We start from the raw sequence: 21,053 nt of genomic DNA, 5'->3' as shown, positions 1-21,053 counted from the left end.
AGTAAGATCCTCTCTCCCCAGGAATTTGAAACTCAGACTAAGAGTAATCACAGCTGAGCTGCAATGAATGCCATGTCCTAGAAAAAGGCTGCAGAGGTCTTTGGGGCTGCCTCGATTCTTGCCCTTCCCAACTCTTGATTATCTCTCTTCTTAGAGACACTATAGCTTTCCAACATCTCTAGATACTACTAGAGTTTAGAGAAGAAAGTCTGGGAAGGCTACACAGGAGGTAGGTCCTTCTCTACGTACTCACGACTCTATGCCTCCTTAGTACTTTAACATCTGTTTAGTTTATGGGGGAATTACATGCTATTGTGAATTTGTGGATTGGGACTATTCTAAGATCTCTGGATAAGTTCCCTGAGAATGTCAATGGTTTATAATATTATAATTTACTGACTTTTTGTTGCTTCTTGCTCCTCAGCCAGATTTGCCCAACTAAATTTCAAGCCTCTCTAAAAATGAGTGAAGTCCCTGGGTGGTATAAACGGTAAACATGCTTAGTGCTATGCAATGGCTGGAGGTTCAAGTCTACCCAGAGGCACACTGGAAGAAAGGTCTGGCTATCTACTTCTGAAAAACCAGCCATTGAAAACCCTATGGAGCATAGTTCTACTTTAACACTCATGGGGTCATCTTTAGTGGGAACTGATTTGACAGCAACTGGTTTGGTTTGGGTTCCAGAAATGAGCAGTTTCTTTTTTCCCTTGGTTTCCCCACAATTTAGCCTAAAGATGTCTTTATAATGAGCATTCAATATGCAGTTGTTAATTGATTCAATGACTACATCTTGTGGCCATTTTGTTTAACTTTTGGAATACTGAAGAGTCATTTTCTCCAATTGTCCAGTTACATCTAAAATAAGACTTTTCCCTAACATATTAAAAAGGGAATTAAAAAAAAAACACACACACACAATCTGCTTAGTTTCCCACCATTCCACTAAAACTTTATTTGCTAAGATCACCAATTTTCAAATCCAGAGGACTCTATCTTTTTGGCCTCCCGTAACATTCCATACACTCTTCTTTGTAACTCACTCACACTTTGTTCTAAATGACATTACTCCTAGCTCCTTTTCTTCCTTCCCCTCCTTAATCTCCAATGCACATTTCTTCCTACCCTTTATAATGTTCATGCTCCACAGAGTTTCATCCTCTGTCTGCTTTTCTTCTTACTCTGCCCTCATCCTCTAGGTGATATCAACCATACCTACGATTGTTGTTTCCAACTCATGGCGACCACATTTGTGCAAAGTAGAACTGCCCCATAGGGTTTTCAAGTGTGTGACCTTTCAGAAACAGATCGCCAGGCCTGTCTTCTGAGGCGCCTCTGGGTGGGTTTGAATTGCCAGCCTTTTGGCTTGCACTCGAGCGCTTAACCACTTGCACTACAAAGGGACTCCTATGATATCACCTATTTATTTAACAAATATTTGAGCACCTATGTGCTAGATGCTGGCAATATAGCACTAAATAAGATAGACACTGTCTCTGCCCTCATGGAACTTAGAGCCTAGTGATAAAGATATACAAACTAAAAAGTGATCATTGCAATTATACAGAGATAAGTGCATAAAGGAACAGATTAAGGTGCTGCAATAGTATACAGAGGGTTTGGCATAGCCTAGGGCATTCAGGGAAGGACTCCCTGAAGAAGTTGCACTTAAGGTGAAAACTGAAGCATGCATAAGCAGGAGGGAAAGAGTTTCAGTCACTGGTACAACATTTTAGGCTCTGTAAGGAAGACAAGCACCTAGAGTCAAATGGGAAAGGGAAAAGTGGCATGAGATCTGACTGGAGAAGTAGACTGGGATCAGATCAGATAGAGTTGTAAAGGCCAGGATAAGAATAAATATTCATTATAAACTGGGTGGTGCAAATGGTTAAGCACTTGACTGCTAGCCAAAAGGATGGCAGTTCTAACTCACCTAAAAGCTCCTTGGGAGACTAGGCCTGGTAATTGACTTCCAAAAGATCTCAGCCTTGAAAACCTTATGCAGCAGTTCTACTCTGCACACATAAGGTTACCATGAGTCAGAAATGACTCTATGGGAACTAACAACAATAACAACCTCAAAAGTACCTTCGAAAACACTGGCAGCCATCCTACCACTTCTACTCTTCAAACACACTACTTTCCTCCTCCTTTATTATAGCAGATAATCTCATCTCTTACTATTCAGAGAAAATAGAAGCCTCCAGATAGAAATTCCTGCATTCTCCTCATTCCAAATACACAACCTACCTACAATCCTCTCCTTCCCACTTCTTATGGAAGAACGACTGTCCCCTTCCTATCTGAGATAAATCACTTTTAATTTGGATCTTATCTCAAAAATCATCTATCAATTACCCATTCTGTCTCATATATACTCAACCTCTCCATCTCAAACGAATTCTTGTCACTAGTTTTTAAACATACTTGTATCTATTCCATTTAAATGAAACCAAACAACCTTCATTTGACTCTCTAACCCTTTTAGGACCAAACTTCTCAAAAAAGTGGCCTCACTTTCCTCACATCCTACTCACTTCAACTCGCACAGATCTGACTCTCACTTCTGTCTTACCATCAAAACAACTCTCACTATAAACCCCTCCATGTTGCTACATCCTATGAACATTTTTAGTTCTAATCTTAACGCGGACCTCTTACTGGCTTCAAAATTTGCCATCGTACTCCTGAAACAATTTCTTCCCTGATTCACAAAACTCTCATTTTCCTCTATTCCTCAGTCAATCTTTTTTTGCGTCCTTTACAGGCTCATTCCCTAGTCATTATACTAGACTCTTGACTCTCTATAGCTTCAATGAAAAAGCTATCTTCTACATGCAGACAATTCAAAATTGTACACTTCTAATGCACAACTCTCCTCTAAGCTCCTGACCCATCAACTCATCATATATACTTTAATGTCTCATGGGCATCGCAAACTTAATGTATTTCAAACCCAGGTTATAATCCTTCTCCCAAAACACTGACCCTTTTCCTACTGGTTTCATCATCCATCTAGGTATGTATTCCAGAACCCTAGAGATCATAAGAGACACTCTGTATTGAATCCCTCAGCCTCTAAGCAACTACCACTATCACAACAGCAACAAAAATAGCTAACATTTATGGAGAACTTACTGGATACCAGGTACTGTTTTGTTTTACATTAATAGTACCTGATATCAAAATTAGTCTAATTTAATTTTGTTGCCTAATTTAATCATCACAATCAGCATATGGTACTCATAACAAAATCCTGTTTATTTTACCTCCAAAATCTCTGGAATATGCCATCTTCTCTTTACTGATATCGTTGCCACCACCAAACGACCACCTTGGTCCGAGGGACGATCACGTCTCACTGAGGCTACTGAAACAACTTCCTGTCTGGTCCGCCAGCAACCACTCTGAGCGCTACCTAATTCAATCACCACAGAGCCGTCAGTCATTTTTACAAAAGCAAAACAGATATTAGTTACTCACTCATCCTCCTACACAGACCTTTAAAGGGTTTTAGAATAAAGGCAAAACCCTCTAACTTCACTTATAAGGCTATGTGTGAGCAAGTCCTTAGCTATTTCTCCTGTTTCATCTTTTTTTGCGTACCACCCTTTCCCTTATGTTATGTGCTCCAGTCAGATAACAGTACACAAAAAAATGTATGAATGTCTTATTCTCTTATAACAGACATTATATATATTATATTATAATCTACAGTACTGAAGTATTATACCAAACCAAAACCCGTCGCTGTCAGGTCGATTCTGACGACTTTATATATATGTACTACATTATATATTATATTCACTATACATAATATATAAAGTATAATGCTTCAATAATGTAGATTATTTTACATAAACATGTCACTGTATATTCCTATACAGACCTAGGCAGAAAATTAAGAGTGTATGTAGAAAGTTTTCAGAATGTAAAATAATGTGCAGATTATAAAAATTATGGAAAACATTGTGAAGAATGGGAATTCCAGAACACTTAATTGTGCTCTGGCAGAACCTGTACCCAGACCAAGAGGCAGTCATTTGAATAGAATGAATACTGTGTGTTTTAAATCAGGGAAGGTGTGCGTCAGGGTTGTATCCTTTCACCATACTTATTCAATCTGTATGCTCAGCATATAATCCAAGAAGCTGGACTGTATGAAGAATGCAGCATCAGAACTGGAGGAAGACTCATTAATAACCTACGTTATGCAGATGACACAACCTTGCTTTCGGAAAGCAAAGAGGACTTGAAGCACTTACTGATGAAGATCAAAGACTACAGCCTTCAGTATGGAATATACCTCAACATAAACGGAAAGCAAAGAGGACTTGAAGCAAACGGAAAGCAAAGAGGACTTACTGATGATTATCAAAGACTATAGCCTTCAGTATGGAATACACCTCAACATAAAGAAAACAAAAATCCTGGACCAAGAAGCAACATCATGATAAATGGAGAAAACACTGAAGTCGTCAAGGATTTCATTTTACTTGGATCCACAATCAACACCCATAGAAACAGCAGTCAAGAAATCAAACGACATATTGCATTGGGCAAATCTGCTGCAAAAGAACTCTTTAAAGTGTTAAAACGCAAAGACATCACCTTGAGGACTAAGATGCACCTGACCCAAGCCATGGTATTTTCAATCGCCTCATATGCATAGGAAAGTTGGACAATGAATAAGGAAGATCAAAGAATTGATTCATTTGAATTTTATGGTGTTGATGAAGAAAACTGAATATACCAGGGACTGCGAGAAGAACAAACAAGCCTGTCTTGGAAGAAGTATAGCCAGAATGCTCCTTAGAAGAGAGGATGGTGAGACTGTGTCTCATGTACTTTGGACATGTTATCAGGAGGGATCGGTCCCTGGAGAAGGACATCATGCTTGGTAAATTAGAGGGTCAGAGAAAAAAGAGAAAGACCCTCAATGAGATGGATTGACACAGTGGCTGCAACAATGGGCTCAAGCATAGCACTGATTGTGGAGATGGCACAGGACCGGGCAGTGTTTCGTTCTGTTGTACAGAAGGTCGCTATGAGTCAGAAGTAACTTGACAGCACCTAACAACAATAACAACACTGCCCTTGTCAGTCATTCTCGGTGAGTCTCTTCTGTACTATGATGTTAAACAGAATAATACAATATAAACATAATGTAAATCAAAGTAAAACTGTACAGCTTGCAAAGAAGCAGGATTCCACGAAGTTTATGAAGTGATACTGGAGAACTGCTTGAATCACAGGCAAAGCCACTGACAAAAGGAGAATCCAGTACATTTAAGGTCAGTTAACCATCTTAGAAGAGATCTGGTTGCTCACCAAGTACCTATTTTCCCCTTCCTACTTAGTAAGAGAATTCTGATTTTTCAGTAACTGTAATACTTGTATTTATATTTTAACAAGAAACAAACAGATGTTAACACAGTCTAAAGCTAAGTCTAAGAAATGGAGGTGGATCAATTTTTAAATCCGAAGAGCTAAACCTGTAGATCCCAGGCTATCCCCTCCCCCTTAATTAAACATCTGATGCTGCAGCCCAGCTGCATCCTATCTATTTAAGGAAAGAAGCAATGCTTTACAATGCTATATCCCATAAATGAAAACACATATATTTGGAGGAGAGAGAGAATACCATAGAGTCCTTCACAAGTTTAAGTCCTGGTGAACTGCAGTTTACAGGCAGACAGCAGTTAAATGCACCAGCAATTTGAAGTAACAGTGTTGCAGACACAAAAAGGTTGAAGCAAGAGAACGAATGTGAAAATAGACACATGAAAGTAAATTACATAAAATAATAATTCAGACACTCACAGCTACTTCAGCACAAAGGCCCGGAACAATTCAAAGGCATTCCTACCGCTATCTACTGCACTCCTGCTATGCACCAGGCACTGTACACCCACTGTGCCAGGAACAAAGACAAGGCTCGGGCAGTCAGTTTGCTTTAAGAAACCAGAAGTTAGTATCTTTATAAAAATCTTAAATTCCTCTACTGTTGTCCATGTTTCTATGAGAACCACTAGATAAGCAAACTAGGTTTTGCGGTGACTCATACACACATCCTGCTTTTGTCTTATTGGAAAACAAACAGGACCACAGTCACAAAACTAAGAAATTCCCGTAAATCTCCTTAACTATGTATTTTCTATAAGTAACGCTTATGGAATCAAAAAGCAACCAAGTGGATTTTCTATGCTTATCGGTATATTAGATGTTATGGAATGAAAAAACAAAAACTAAAACCTCTCTAGCCTACCTTCTCCGGCGTTAAAATCTGTTCCTTTCATAACCCACCTTCCGCGGATGTGCTGAAGACTTTCATGAATGCACCACACATCAAAGGCAGAACAAAGAGCTCCTCTCAATAACACGGGCGCACGGTGCCCTTAAAAGATAGCATGGTATTTATCGATGACTGTTTCTGCTCTGAATTTAGCTAGTTCAAATAACAAGTACAGGAGGATTTATCTTCAACTAGCCCCACCCGGGTAACACAGAAAAGGGGCGGAGATCCCTATTTTAAGAGTAGCTGATTTCAGGGCAGCAACACGCCTCCCTTCGGTGGGGTCTTCAGATTGGGCTGTGCCAATAAATTTCTTCACACCTTAAATTTCTACGACACCTTAAAACGGCTCGTCAGTGGAAGGATCCTCGCCTCACAAAGAGATAACTAGGGCAGCGCTGTTATACAACCGATACCCGACGCTGAATGCCAGGCTGAGTCCCCCAAGAGTCTGACTTTGGAGCCACATCATCAGCAAACGTGGAAGCACTTTTACTCGAGAACTATTTATCACGACCCCTCTACTAACAACAGCTTCGCCTGCGCGCGAAAATGGAGGGAAAGGTGAGGACAGAGGGAGAAGAAGGTCGCGATCCCAGGGCGCCGGTTTCGGCCCAAGGAGAAAGAGGCTCGAGTTCCAGACCACCTCCCCACTTCCGTCCGTCACTCCCACAGAGGCGGTACCTGTTTCCGCATGTTATTCATGACACCCATGAAGCCCGCCAACAATTTAGCTTCTTCTCGAGCAGCAAGTTTCTTCTCGGTCTTTTTCTTGCTGCTCTTCTCCACCCCGGAGGCTGCCATCCTCCCTCAGCTCGGTTCACACCCGGGGCTCGCCGGGCTGGGCGAGGGGTTGCAGGCTCCCGGCACGCGAGGGCTTCTGTTTACCAACCACTGCGGGCGGACTGCGGCTGCAGCGCCCTGCTCTCCAACGAGCGGGCGAGCGAACTGCAGCGGGCAGGTGGGCAGACGGCGGTGGCTCGGTCACTGCGGAAAGAAAAGGCCTGGCGGCCCCGTCAGGAGCTCCTGGGCAGGCGACGTCGAGAGCTCGCTTGCCTCCCGGGCAGAACCGGAGCCTGGCGGAAGAGCCTACAAACTCTCCGCTTAAGGGAATGAAGAGGCGGCGCTATGAAGGGAACAGGGGCGGGGCATTTACGTCACGGTCGTGCGCCGCTCGGAGCGACTCACCGGTACCGCTGTCGCTTTTGTCCCTGCCCGCTGCGGGGAGAGTTTTGCCCCGCAGCTCGCCCTAAGTCGCGTGTACACTTTCGTCTGGCCAAGAAAGGATCGATTTTCCAGGCTTCGATTACGTGTCGAAATACACATACACACAGATATATTTGATAACTGGTAGGCAGAACACACTGAAGTGTTTTCCCATTAGTGTAAGCTCGATGGGAACAGGGTTTGTGTTTTCTTCACTGCTGTATCAGAGCCTGACATATTGTAGGCGCTCAATAAATACTTACTGAATGAATGAAAAAATATCACATACTGAAAGTTAAAGATTTGTTACATGGAGCACAATGTTTATTTGCAGAAGTTCATAAAGCGAGAACACGTATTACCCTTATGTCCCCTTGGCGTGGGATACCTGCCTGCTAGGCTGACTTAACTCCTACCCAATATCTGAAACTAAATCAGGTGTTAGCTCCAGAAACCTTCTGTTCGGCTTCCCCAGTATTCTACGAGAACACGAACCGCAATCACAGCACTCATGAAAACGATTTTTGTAACTACAAACATTTATTTTTCTAGTGAATGGTAATATACAGGATTATTTGAAATCGTACATTGTTCTACACTGTGAAAACTTTCTACATATGCTCTTAATTTTCTACCTAGGTCTATATAAGAATATATAGAGGCATGTTTTATGCAAAATAATCTACACTATGAAACATTTTATATATGTGTGTGTGTGTATATATATATATATATATATATATGGTTGCTATGAATCAGAACCAACTCAATGGCACCTAACAACAATATACAGTGTAACATAATATATAATGTAGTATATATATAGTATTTTAATAGTGTAGATTATATGTAATATCTGTTACAAAAAAATAAAACCTCTTTTGTGCACTGTCTTTTTTGCTTTTAATCTAGAGGTTCTCAGATGTGCTTCTATTTTGATTAGTCAATAATTTGAGGATTTAGGAGTGGACTGTGGCAAGAGGAAGTAAAAATCGACTTAACAGCAATGGGTTTGGGTATTTAAAAATTTTTTTTTATCCCTAATGAAATTATAAATAAGGAAAGTTTTGTTCGCTTGATTAAATGGCCTCAGACAATGAAGAGTAAAAGCATTTTTGAAATTTTTTCGATTGAAAGGAAATGGAAATCTGTCTTTTTCTAACTCTGAAGTCTTGAGAGACACTATGAGTTCATGATTCAAAGGCACGAATACAGGTGATGAAATTGAGTGCTACTTCTGTAAAAAGGTAAAAGAAACAAGGGACAGCATCCTTAGTACTTGATATTGGAACAGTCCTTTCACATGTTGCAGAATATAGAACACCAAAGGTCATGGAAGATTCATGGTATTCAGAGTTCAAAGAAACCACTGAGATCATATAATGCAGAGGTCAAGCATGAGGCTCAGGAGTCTAACTGCCTGGATGTAAAGTCAAGCACCCCTACTTTCTAGTTGTGTGACTTTGGGCAATTTGCTTAACTTTTCTTATGCCTCAATTCTCTTATCTGTAAAAAGGGGGTAACAGAACCTACCACATAGAATTGGTATAAGGATTACAAAAATACTTAGAATGGTGCCAGCAAAGACAAGCCCTCAGTATTACTCTACTGAGTTAATAATATTAACTATTATTTTATTAACTATTTTTATTTAATCCAACATGTCTTAAAATGTGTTCCACAGAATACTAGTATTATGAACCATGCCTCCTGCCTCAAAATAGCTTCCTCGGAAACACAACTTTGGGAAATGATTGTAAAATATGTCCTGCTTGGAAAAAATTCCAAAATACATTTGCATATTAAATGCCTATAGAAGACCTGCAGTAAGAAACCTTTTCAACTTTGCTGTAGTAGACTGCCTGTATGGATTGAAATAGAGTCTTTAAAGATGTTACCACGAGATCATAGCAGAGTATGGTGGATCCTAATCCAATATGAGAGATGTTCTTATAAAAGAGTAAGAGACACAGAGGGAAGATGGCCATGTGAAAATGGAGGTGAGATGGAGTTAATGCTGCAGCCGCAAGTCAAGGAATGCCTGGGGCTACCAGAAGCTGGGAGAGAGACTGGCACACCAAGGATTGCTGGCCAGCACCTGAAGCTAAGACAGAAAGCATGACAATGCTGATATCCTGTATTCGAACTTCTATTCTCCAGAACTGTGAGAAAATAAATTTGTCATTTTATGATATCCCTATGAAATTAATACACTGCCCCTTGAGATATCAACTTAGCCCATCCCCCTATTCCATGAATTATTATTCTTCTATCCACTAGGATGAACCCCTAAAACTGTACTTGTTCTATGGAACCTCACCTCTACTAATCTCAGCTTATTGGATCAAGGCTGAACACCTGTACCAAAACAAAAACAAAAAATCCCCTTGCTGTCGAGTCAATTCTGACTCATAGTGACCCTACAGGACAGACTAGAACTGCCCCATAGTGTTTCCAAGGAGCAGTTGGGGGATTTGAACTGCCAACCTTCTGGTTAGCAGCAAAACTCTTAATCATTGCACCACCACGGTTCCTGTACCAAGAAAGTCAATTGATAACTCTGAGGTAAAGATCATCAGAATCTCTCTGGAGACTGAACACATGGATGTTGATGAGCTGATGTGTGGCATTTCTGCTCGAAGCATGTGGCTCAGGTAGCCATCTTTGTACCATGTGCATAGATAAGCAGAGAAAGGCAGTCTGTAGAGAGAAAAAAATACATTAGAAACCTAGAGAGAAGTCAGATGAGAGACCAGGTGGAAAGAAAGAAAGAGAGAAACATGTACAGTGAGGTTAACTAAGCTTAAAGCTTGGGGCCTCTAACTCGAACAGGCCCATTTTAAGGCTGGGGTCCTAGCAATGTGTCCAAATGGTCATTTGGTTTTGTAAAATTTACAAAAGTAAGATATTTTAACCACAATAGGTTGAGTTGGCTATCCCTTTCCACTCTGATAACCCCTCTAGCATATTTCTTTTACTGTTAGGTGGAGTTGGAGTGGCCAATGGATATTTTGGGGAACTGGCTAAGGACAAACGGAGTTGAGGATTCATTTTTGTTGGGGTTTACTCAGATATATTTTTACAGATCACAGTTAGTTTCATATATAGTTATTTTTAGTCATTCTGATGTAGGAATGGATTCCAGGAATACTCTCTATGCCCACTGTGCCAACTCTGTGTTGTAATGCAAAGATATACAGTCAGAGATCTTATAACAATATGTCCTACAGTGCCCAGTGCTGGAAGTATGTAAGTTGTTGAGAAGAAACAAGTTTGAAATATAGACAGCCAGAAGCTGGTCTGTGGAAAATTCTTTTGATTATCAGGAATGTAAAATTGTAAGCAAAGGATACTTAGTCAAAAACTGAAGGAATATACTTGTCATGCATATACTTCACATTGTTGTTGTCAGTTGCTGTTGAGCAGATTCCGACTCATGGTGACCCCATACGTGTGGAGTAGCATTGCTACAAAGAGTTTTCAAGGCTGTGACAACCTTCCAAAAGTAGACTGCCAGGCCTGTCTTCTGAAGTGCCCCTAGGTTCAGCCTGCCAATCTTTTCGGGTAGTAGTTAAGTGCTTAACCATTTCTACCACCCAGGGATTCCTATACTTCATAATGTCATTCTGCAATTTAAGGTTGTATTTATAATCTAAATACTTCATATAATTTCCAGAATAGCAGAGTAAAACCTCTGAAAATCTACTCCTCTATAAAAGCAACAAGGACAGTGGCAAGAACTGTCAAAAGTAGCTTTTTCGGAATGCTGGAAATTAATAAAACTTTTGTAACGATCCAGGAGTGTTTATTTAAAAAAAAAAAAGAGGGGAAATCATCAACTAGATAGTAAACAACTGTTACCTTTGATGAAGAGAAAGACAACATACAATATAGGGGAAGTCAGCACAACTTGACCAAGGCAAAGTCATAGAAGCTTCCTAGATATACCCAAACATTTTGAAGGACTGAGTTACTGGGGCAGAGGGCTGTGGACCAGAGTCTCGGGGGACATCTAGGTCAACTGGCATAACATAGTTCATACAGAAAATGTTCTACATCTTACTTCATTGAGTAGCATCTGGGGTCTTAAAAGCTTGTGAGCAGCCATCAAAGATAAATCTATCAGCCCATCTTGTCTGGAGTAAAGGAGAATAAAAAAAACCAAAGACACAAGGAAAATATTTGTCCAAAGGACTAACGGACCACATGAACCACAACCTCCACCAGCCTGAGCCCAGAAGAACTAGATGGTGCCAGCTACCACCACTGATTGCTTCAAATCAGGGATCACAATAGATGGCCCTGGACAGAGTGGGAGAAAAACGTAGAACAAAATTCAAATTTACAAAAGAAGACCAGACTTACTGGTTTGATAGAGATTAGAGGAGCCCCTGAGACTATTGCCCCAGACACCCTGCTAACTCAGAACTGAAGCCACTCCTGAAGTCCACCTTTCAGCCAAAGATTAGACAGGCCTATAAAACAAACAATAACAAACATGAGGAACAGTGTTTCTTAGTTCAATTAAGTATATGAGACCAAACAGGCAACACCTGCCCAAAAGCAAAGGCAAGGAGGCAAGAAGGGGCAGGAAAAATGGACACAGTGAACCCAGGGTGGAAAGGGGGAGAGTGCTGACACGTTGTGGGGATTGCAACCAATGTCACAAAACAATCTGTATATAAATTTTTGAATGAGAAATTAATTTGCACTGTAAACGTCCACCTAAAGTACAATAAAAAAATAAAAGAATATCACCTGTAAGTATTGTGCTCCTTTAAAAAAAATCACCTCTATGAGACCAAATGGTAAACCATTCCTTTAAAACAAACATGAGACTGTAAGGAGGCAGGGAAACTAGATTAATGGAAATGGAACAACCAGAATGGAAATAATGAGAATATTCATGCATTGTGAAGAATATAACCAATGTCACTGAAAAACTTATATAGAAATTGTTGAATCAGAACCTAAACTGCTGTGTAAACCTTCACCAAAAACACAATAAAATATTATTTTTTAAAAAAAGGTTAACTTTCCATAAGAATAATTAGGCTTGTGGCATTTTAACTTTCCCAAATCCCATCTCCGTCTCCCAAGTTCTGTGGTACCCATGAAAGTCAACAGCTTGTCAAATATGGTAGCCAGGAAAACCAAAGCCACTGGAGAGGGGAGAACAGGTTTGAAGCTCCCCAGAAACTCCACTCCCAGAAAATCATCACTATTTGACCTGCCTGGTAGCTCACTGAAAAGCTGCACTCTCAGGGCTTGACTATTTGACCTGACTCAGAGAACAGCCCTGCTGGCCGGGCATTTATCAAAAACTGTTAGCAGCAATTGTTTAATATTGAGGCAGCATTACCAGCTGGGGCTAGCAAGAGGTGTACAAAAATACACCCTAGAGGAAAAACTGGGCAGTGGGATGTCCTTGGGGGCCTTGAAAATCTCTGCCATAGTCCTGGGAATTCAAAAGGCCATATGCATCCCCAGGCTGTATTCATGCCCAGGAAAAACCTGAAAAGGCCCTAAGCTCTCACCTCTGGTTGATTTTTGAGGCTCTGTACAAGCAGGAATTGACAGGTAAGGTAAAGTGGTAAACTGCCTGCTGTAACATTGAAGGTGGCCCCAACACACACATAGGTTCCTCAGCAAAGGCTGGGAGAATTATTGGTTTAAGGAATTTAAGCATATCTCTGTCAAATCATTAGATGACCACTAAGGCAACCGAGCAGGCACTTCAGTAGCCAAACATGACAAAGAATACAGACTTTACAGTACTAGTCCAGAAAAGTTACTAAACAAACAAACAGAAACAACAACAAAACAAATAGGAACAAACCCTGGGGAGTGGGAAGAACCTGATTTCTAAAGTTGACACATTATATTATTTATAGTGTTTAATTTTCAACAAGGAATTACTACATACAAAGAAATAGGAAATAGTGGACCAAACACAGGAACAAAAACAGTCAACAGGAATTGTGCCTGAGGAAGCTCAGACACTGAACTTACTAGACAAAGACTTTAAATCAGTAATCACAAGTATGTTCAAAAAACAAAAGGAAACTATGTGTAAAGAATTAAAGGAAAATATGAGAAAGATGTCTCACCAAATAGAGAATAGCAATAGAAAGACAAGAAGTATTGTTAGGCATCATCAAGTCAATTTTTGACTCACAACGACCACAAGTAGCAAAGTGGAACTTCCCCATAGGGTTTTCTAGGATGTAATCTTTACAGGAGCAGATCACCTGGTCTGTCCCCTGCAGAGCTGCTAGGTGGGTTCAAACCGCCCACCTTTTGGTTAGCAGCTAAGTGCTTAACTGTGTGCCACCAGGGCTCCTTGAGATAAAAAATTATTAAAAAAAAAAAAAACATGATGTGCAAACTAAAACCATAAAATTCTTAGAAGAATAAGCAGGGGCAGTGCTGTCAGGCCTAGCTTTTAACAATGAATTATCTAATGTAATAACAAAAGCACAAACAGCAAAAGACAAAATAAATAAATGGGTCCTAATAAAAATTAAAAACTTTTGTTCATTAAAAGACATTACTAAAAAAGTGAAAAGACAAGCTACCAACTGGGAGAATATCTCCGGAAGTCATATATCTGACAAGAATCTAACAACCAAAATATATGTAAAACTTTGACAGCTTAACAACAAACAAATAACTCAATCATAAAATGGGCAAAGGACTTGAATAGACATTCCAACAAAGAAGATGTTCAAATGGCCACCAAATGCATGAAAAGATGCTCAGCATCATTAGCCATGAGAGAGATGCAAATCAAAGCCATAACGAGGTAGCATTTCCCTCCCACTAGGATGGCTAAGATTAAAAAATAAATAAATAAAAACAGAAAATAAGAAATGTTGGTGAAGATGTGGGGAAACTGGAACCACTATCCATTGCTGACGCAAATGGAAAATGGTACAGCTGTTGTGGAAAACAGTGTCGTGGTTCCTCAAAAAACTAAAAATAGAACTATCAAATCACCCAACAGTTCCACTCCTAGGTATATACCCAAAAGACTTGAAAGCAGAGACTCAAAAAGAGACTTATACACCAATGTTCACTGCAGCACTATTCACAATAGCCAAAAGGTGGAAACAGCCTAAATGCCCATCAATAGAAGAATGGATAAACAAAATGTGGTACATACATACAATGGAATGCTACTCAGCCAGTAGAAGAAATGAAGTCTTGATACATGCTACAGTATGGATGGAGCTTGAAGACATTATGCGGAATGAAATAAGTCAGTCACAAAAGGACAAATATTGTATGACCTCATTTATATAAAAAGATAAGAAAAAGTAAATATCTAGAGACCAAAGTTTATTAGTGGGGGAGGGAGGGGGAAAAGAGGGGTTAACAGTGATGGAAAAATCACATCGATTAAGGGTAGGGTTGCCGATTATTGTAACTGAAGTCAATAAGTGGTACACCTGTAAAAAAAGTTGAATTTGACAAAAGTTGTGTGACAGATATATTTACAACAATGACAGGAAAAAAAAAAAAAAGAGTAGCTGCTGAGCCTGTTTATGTACAACCAAAAACTTCACAGGATTTGGTTCCTTGGATTGGAAGTTTAGGGTCATGATCATGGGAGATCCCAGTTAATTGGCCTAATAACATGTTTAGTGCTTCAGTTCTACTTCCTAGTTCGTTGTGTAGTGTGTGGAGTCTTAAAAGCTTGCAAGTGGCCATCCAAGGCACAACAATTGGTCTCTATACACAGGAAGCTACAGATGAAGAGGGAGAGTCAGGAATAGGAGGAGGATATGGAATGTGTGGCCAATTGCCTCCATGAACAACTGCCTCCTTTGCTGTGAGACTAGAAGAACTGGATGGTGCCTGGCTATCATTACTGAACATTTTGACCAAAGATTCCATAGAAGAATCCTGATCAAAAGGGGGAAACTGCAGAACATAATTTAAAATTCTAAAAAACTCTAGACTTTCTGGAGCCATGAAGGGTGGATGAACCCATGAAACTATTGCCCTGATATAATCTTTAGACCTTAAACCAAAAATATCCTCTGAAGTCTTCTTAAAACTTAACAATAGTTTACCTTAACTAGTAAAAAGGATCTGCCTTGAGCATTATGCTCTTTTAAGAACTATCTATATGGGAACAAATTGACAAGAGCAACTCGAGAGATTAGATAGGAACCTTAGGGGCAGTGAACTTATGGTAATGAGGGAGGAACAATGAAGAAAAGGAAGGCGAGAATGGTTGCACAACTTGAAGAATGTAATCAATGTCACTAAATTGTACATGGAGTGGGAAGAAAAAGAACCAAGTAAATACTTCGGAGTTGAAATGTACAATAACTGAAATGAAAAATTCACTAGGTAGGCTCAACAGCAGATTTAAACTGGCAGAAAAAGGAACTAGCAAACTCAGAGACGATCTTAGGAGCAGAAAGAAAAAACAATGAAGGGAAGTGAACAGAACCTCAGTGTCATGGATTGAATTGTGTCCCCCAAAAATATCTGTCAACTTGGCTGGGTCACGATTCCCAGTATTGTATGATCGTGTACGATCTTGTAATCTGGCGTGATTTCCTTATATGTTGTAAACTCTATCACTATGATGTAGTAAGATGGATGAGGTCTACAAGATTAGATAGTGTCTTAAGCCAATCTCTTTTGAGATATAGAAGAGAGAACTGAGTAGAAACACATGGGACTTCTTACCACCAAGGAAGCAGCACTGGGAACAGAGCGCATCCTCTGGACCTGAGGTTCCTGCACTGAGATGCTCCCTGACCAAGGGAAGACTGACGACAAGGAACTTCCTCTGGAGCTGACAGAGAGAGAAGGCCTTTTTTTGGAGCTATGCCCTGAATTTGGACTTGTAGGCTACTAGACTGTGAGAGATTAAATTTCTCTTTGTTAAAGCCAACCACTTGTGGTACTTCTGTTAGAGCAGCACTAGATGACTAAGACACTCAGATACCCGTGCAACACCATCAAGCATACCAACATACATATAATGGGAGTCCCAGAAGGAGAAGAGAGAGACAGTGGGCCAGAAAGAATATTTGAAGAAATAATTGCCAAAAACTTTTCAAATTTTTGAAAAACACTAATGTGCATATCCAAGAAGCTCAAAGAACTCCAAGTAGACCCATACCTAGGTATATCATAATCAAACAGCAGAAAGCCAAAAACAGATAATCTTGTAAACAGCAAGAGAAAAGTGAATTTTCACATACAAGGAATCCTAAATGATATATAATCATAAATAAGATATATAGGAGGCAGTGGGGTGACATATTCAAAGTGCTGAAAGAAAAAGATTTTACCTCACTAAAGCTGTTATTAAAAAATATATACTATGAATTTTTTATTTGTTTCATTTTTGGAAAATATTTTTCATTTTAGAATTTCATGAAATAGACTTTATCAGAACTACTATGTGTGGCACAAATCTGTAGCAGTAATACTAACAGTGAGTATGTGTATGAAGTCTCTTTTTTAATGCACTTTAGCATACTGGTTCATCTTAGCACATCTGATGCATCATGTCTTGTAAAGTTTTGTGGTCCCAGACAAATCAACATGCAAAACTGCCACCCATGCAGAAAAGCAGCCTGAAAAAATAAGTGTTCCTGTGACAAAGTTCTTATACATCAACAAATGAATGGATGTTGTATGTACTGTTGTATAAAAACTCACCTCATAGCTTAGTGACTTAATATCATATCACAAATTGAATTGTGTCCCCCTAAAATATATATCAACTTGGCTAGGCCATGATTCCCAGTATTGTGTGGTTGTCCTCCATTTTGGGATCTGATGTAACTATCTGACGTGTTGTAAATCCTAGCCTCTATGCCTGTAGTTATAATCCTTTTTGGGAGTGAGCTGTCTGTTATCTTAATGAGGCAGGACACAATCTACATGTATCTATTTGAGCTAAGAAGCACTCTTTTCATGAGTATCATTTTATGTCCCATAGTCCAGTCTAATCTTTGTCTGAAGAGTTGGCGTCAGGAATGGTTTCAGTTCTGGGCTAATGGAGAGTCCGAAGGCCATGTCTTCCTGGGTCCCTCCAGTCTCAGTCAGACCATTAAGTCTGGTCTTTTTACTAGAATTTGAGTTCTGCACCCCACTTTTATCCTGCTCCTTCAGGGACTCTCTGTTGTGTTCCCTGTCAGGGTGGTCATTGGTGATAGCCGGGCACCATCTAATTCTTCCGGTCTCAGGCTGATCTGGTTTATGTGGCCATTTCTGTTTCTTGGGCTAATATTTTCCTTGTGTCTTTGGTGTTCTTCATTCTCCTTTGCTCCAAGTGGGTTGGGACCAATTGATGTATCTTAGGTGGCCACTTGCTAGCTTTTAAGACAGCTGGGGACTTTTTAAGGGAGTTGGGTTAGTGGTACAGTTTCTGTGGTGAAATGAATTCCTTTATGTGGCCTTTTGTCTTGGTTCTTTGGAAAAACAGCTTGAGAGATTTTTCTGTAAGCCCAAAGGAGTTACCTTTGTCCTAGTTTTCTACTCCAGGGGATTTGTTACTTTTGTCCAGGCTAATTTTGTCCTGGTTAAGCTGTAAACATGAATCGGAATCAACTTGACAATAACGGGTTTGGTTTTTTTTAAGTTGTAAACAAGGATGGTTTGATACTTTCTACCTGGCCCTGTGCTGCTGCCTGCCCTGTGATTGGTCAATAGACTATGCAAATAAGGTGAGGTATAGCCTACTATGCAAATGAAGTGTCTGTGGCCTACCAAGAGGGGATTGGTCATTTCCTGGCGCTGATGGGAGTGCTATGCCTTGAAATTGACATTTAAGCATTTAACCTTGAAATTGACATTTAAGCATTTAACCTTGAAATTGTATTTAAGCAGCCAGCCCCACAGAGGTTTTTTAGAGACAGAAAGAAGCTGGAAGAAAAGCATCAGGAGAAGAAGAAAGAAGAGAGAAGAAGCAGAGAGAGAGGAGGCAAGGAACCTCCTAAAAGAGCTATAACATGGTAAGGGCTGTAACACTGAAGACAGCGAGAGGCCGAGAAGGGGCCCAATGGCAGAGCCAGTGGTGGCAGACAGTAGGGCCAACAGAAGCCTGTTCTCAGGAGGCTGAGAGGAGCCTGTCCTCAGGGGGCTGAGAGGAGGCCTGCATGGCTGAGAGGAACTGAGAAAGCTGTCCTGCACTGAAGAAGGGAGACTTTGCCTACATGCTTCCTGATCCTGAGTTGTAGCCTGTGGATCCTGACCCTGTTCCTTAATAAGCCACTTAACTGTAAGTATGGTCTGTGAGTTCTGTGTGGCCATTGCAATGGATAATCAAACCCAGAAGACAAGTAGAGAGTGCTGTGGAAGGGATGGCTGGTATTAGAATCGGTAAAAATGCTGGAGAGTGGAGGTATGTCTGATCTCCACCTCATAGGGATCAGCCTTGGGCTGATCTTGATTTGCATTATCCCCCCTGAAGTTAGACAGGTTCTGACCCTATTACTATTAGTACTACCCCCATTTCACAGTTTACAAAACTTTACTCTGAATCTCTCACACTATTTGGCACCCAAATCAGCATATATCATTTAGCAATGCCTCCTTCCTCAGTGAAAACAAGTTATTGTTACTCCCTTTTGCCCTGGGGTGACAGGAAATGAACATTCTCTTTATTCTTCCAGAGCCAAGGAAGGGAGTACAGCGCTTTCTACTACGTCCTTTTTCTGTTCTATTTTACCAGCTACTATATTTCTGTCTCATATAAGTGTCAGAAAATGAATCTGATAAAAGACAAAAGAGGTTTGATGTGACACAAAAGGATCACTTCAATAGGAGTTAAATGTTTCTTGATAAATATAATTGATACTCAGTGATTTCCCTTCCGTAAATAATTCACTTACATTAATCATAACAGCAGACAATAGAAAACAGTAATATGGTCTGCCTTCTATTTCAATATCATTTAGATTAATATTAAAGTGCTGTCAAGGTTTCCGTAAGTAAAATGCTTTGAAATTATTCAGTACATGCTTTTGTCTATCAAACAGAATTTCATCATTGTCAACAAAGGAGAATTACCTATAGCTATAAATGTACATGTGTGGAAGGAAACACAGAAAAGTGCTTAGATTTCCAACTCTTGTCTACCTGGTTCACAATCACAAATGGCAAGGAAATGAAGGAGTTTAAGCGGATAACTAAAAACTTAAGTGTTTAAGCCATTTTTTTCCTTTAATAAAATCAACAAAAACTAACATTTACTGAGCACTTACTATGTGCTAATCACTGTATTACATGTTTTCTCTGTATTTTCTCCCTTCATCTTTACATGGCTCTCTGAGCTAGGCATTGGTAATTTGGACTTCATCAAATTGAGAATTCCTGCTCTTCAAAAGATAGTGCTAAGAGTTGAAAAAACAAGTTATAGACCGGGAGAAACAATTTGCAAATTACATATCTGATAAAGGACTGTGTCTAGAATATATAAAGAGCTCTCAAAATTCAATAATAAGACTATTTGAAGGAAAAAAGAATAAAAATTTGAACAAACACTTCACCAAAGCAAAATAAGTGCATGAAAAAAATGCTCAACATTATTAGTCATTAGGGAAATACAAACTAAGATACCACTACCACAATAAGGGAGTCCTGGTGGCACAGTGGTTAAGAGCTCGGCTGCTAACCAAAAGGTCAATTAGTTCAAATCCACCAGCCACTCCTTGGAAACCCATGGGGTAGTTTTACTCGGTCCTATAAGTTTGCTAGGAGTCGGAATTGACTTGCCTGCAATGAGTTTGGTTTGGTTTTACCCAATAAGATACCACTTCACATCTAAAAGAATATCTAAAATTAAAAACAGTGACCATATCAAGTGTTGGTGAGGATATGGAAGAACCGGGGCCCACATACACTGCCAGTGGAGATGTTAAATGTATAATCACTTTGAAAAACAGTCTGGCAATTTCAGAATCAGCCATTCCATTTCTAGGTATTTACTCCAAAGAAATAAAAGCATATGTCCTTAGAAAGACTTGTACACAAATGTTCATGGCAGCTTTATTTGTAATAGCCAAAAACTGGAAAGAACCTAAACATCCATCAACAGGCGAAGGGATTAAAAATAAAAATATAGTTCATACAATGGAATATTAGTCAGCAATAAAAAGAAACAAATTACTGATACATGCAACAACATGGATGAATCTAAAAATAATTCTGTTGGGTCAAAGAAGCCACATAAAAAGAGTACATATGGTATGATTCCATTTATGTAAAATTCTAGAAAAGTAAAATAATCTATAGTGACAGAAAGCAAATCAGTAGTTGCCTGGGCCATGGGTTGAAGACAGGAGGGGGTGAGATGAAAGGATTATAAAGGAAACATTTTGGGTGACATATATTCATTATCTTTATTATAGTGATGGTTTCACATATGTCAGAACTTTATTGATTGTATACTTTGAATATGTGCAGTTTTTGTTTTTTTTTTATATTTTATTGTACTTCAGGTGAAGGCTTACAGAACAAATAGTTTCTCATGAAACAGTAGTACACATGTTGTTTTATGACATTGGTTAACAACCCCACA

At 39.7% G+C, this 21,053-nt stretch overlaps 1 protein-coding gene across 6 annotated transcripts in view; it reads right to left on the bottom strand.

Moving 5' to 3' along the window:
• Positions 1-21,053, bottom strand: part of KLHL7 (kelch like family member 7) — a 122,475-nt gene that overhangs the window by 60,201 nt on the left and 41,221 nt on the right. Inside the window, exons 1-2 of one of the 6 annotated variants that reach the window (XM_023732320.1) lie at positions 6,977-7,047; positions 3,267-3,415 (exon numbers count right to left, since the gene is read on the bottom strand). The exons of 2 other annotated variants lie outside the window; for them this stretch is intronic. Coding sequence is in view for 2 of the 4 variants with exons in the window: in XM_023732316.1 (XP_023588084.1) it covers positions 3,267-3,446 (180 nt within the window). In the remaining 2 variants the exon portion in view is untranslated. 3 more of the 6 variants (XM_004377446.2, XM_023732318.1, XM_023732316.1) reach the window with 3 other exon arrangements.

The sequence above is a fragment of the Trichechus manatus genome, unplaced genomic scaffold (assembly GCF_000243295.1).
Source record: "Trichechus manatus latirostris isolate Lorelei unplaced genomic scaffold, TriManLat1.0 scaffold00050, whole genome shotgun sequence".
Classification (NCBI taxonomy): domain Eukaryota; kingdom Metazoa; phylum Chordata; class Mammalia; order Sirenia; family Trichechidae; genus Trichechus; species Trichechus manatus.
The sequence above is the reverse complement of the archived record's forward strand: the minus strand, read 5'-3'. Positions and strand labels throughout refer to the sequence as shown.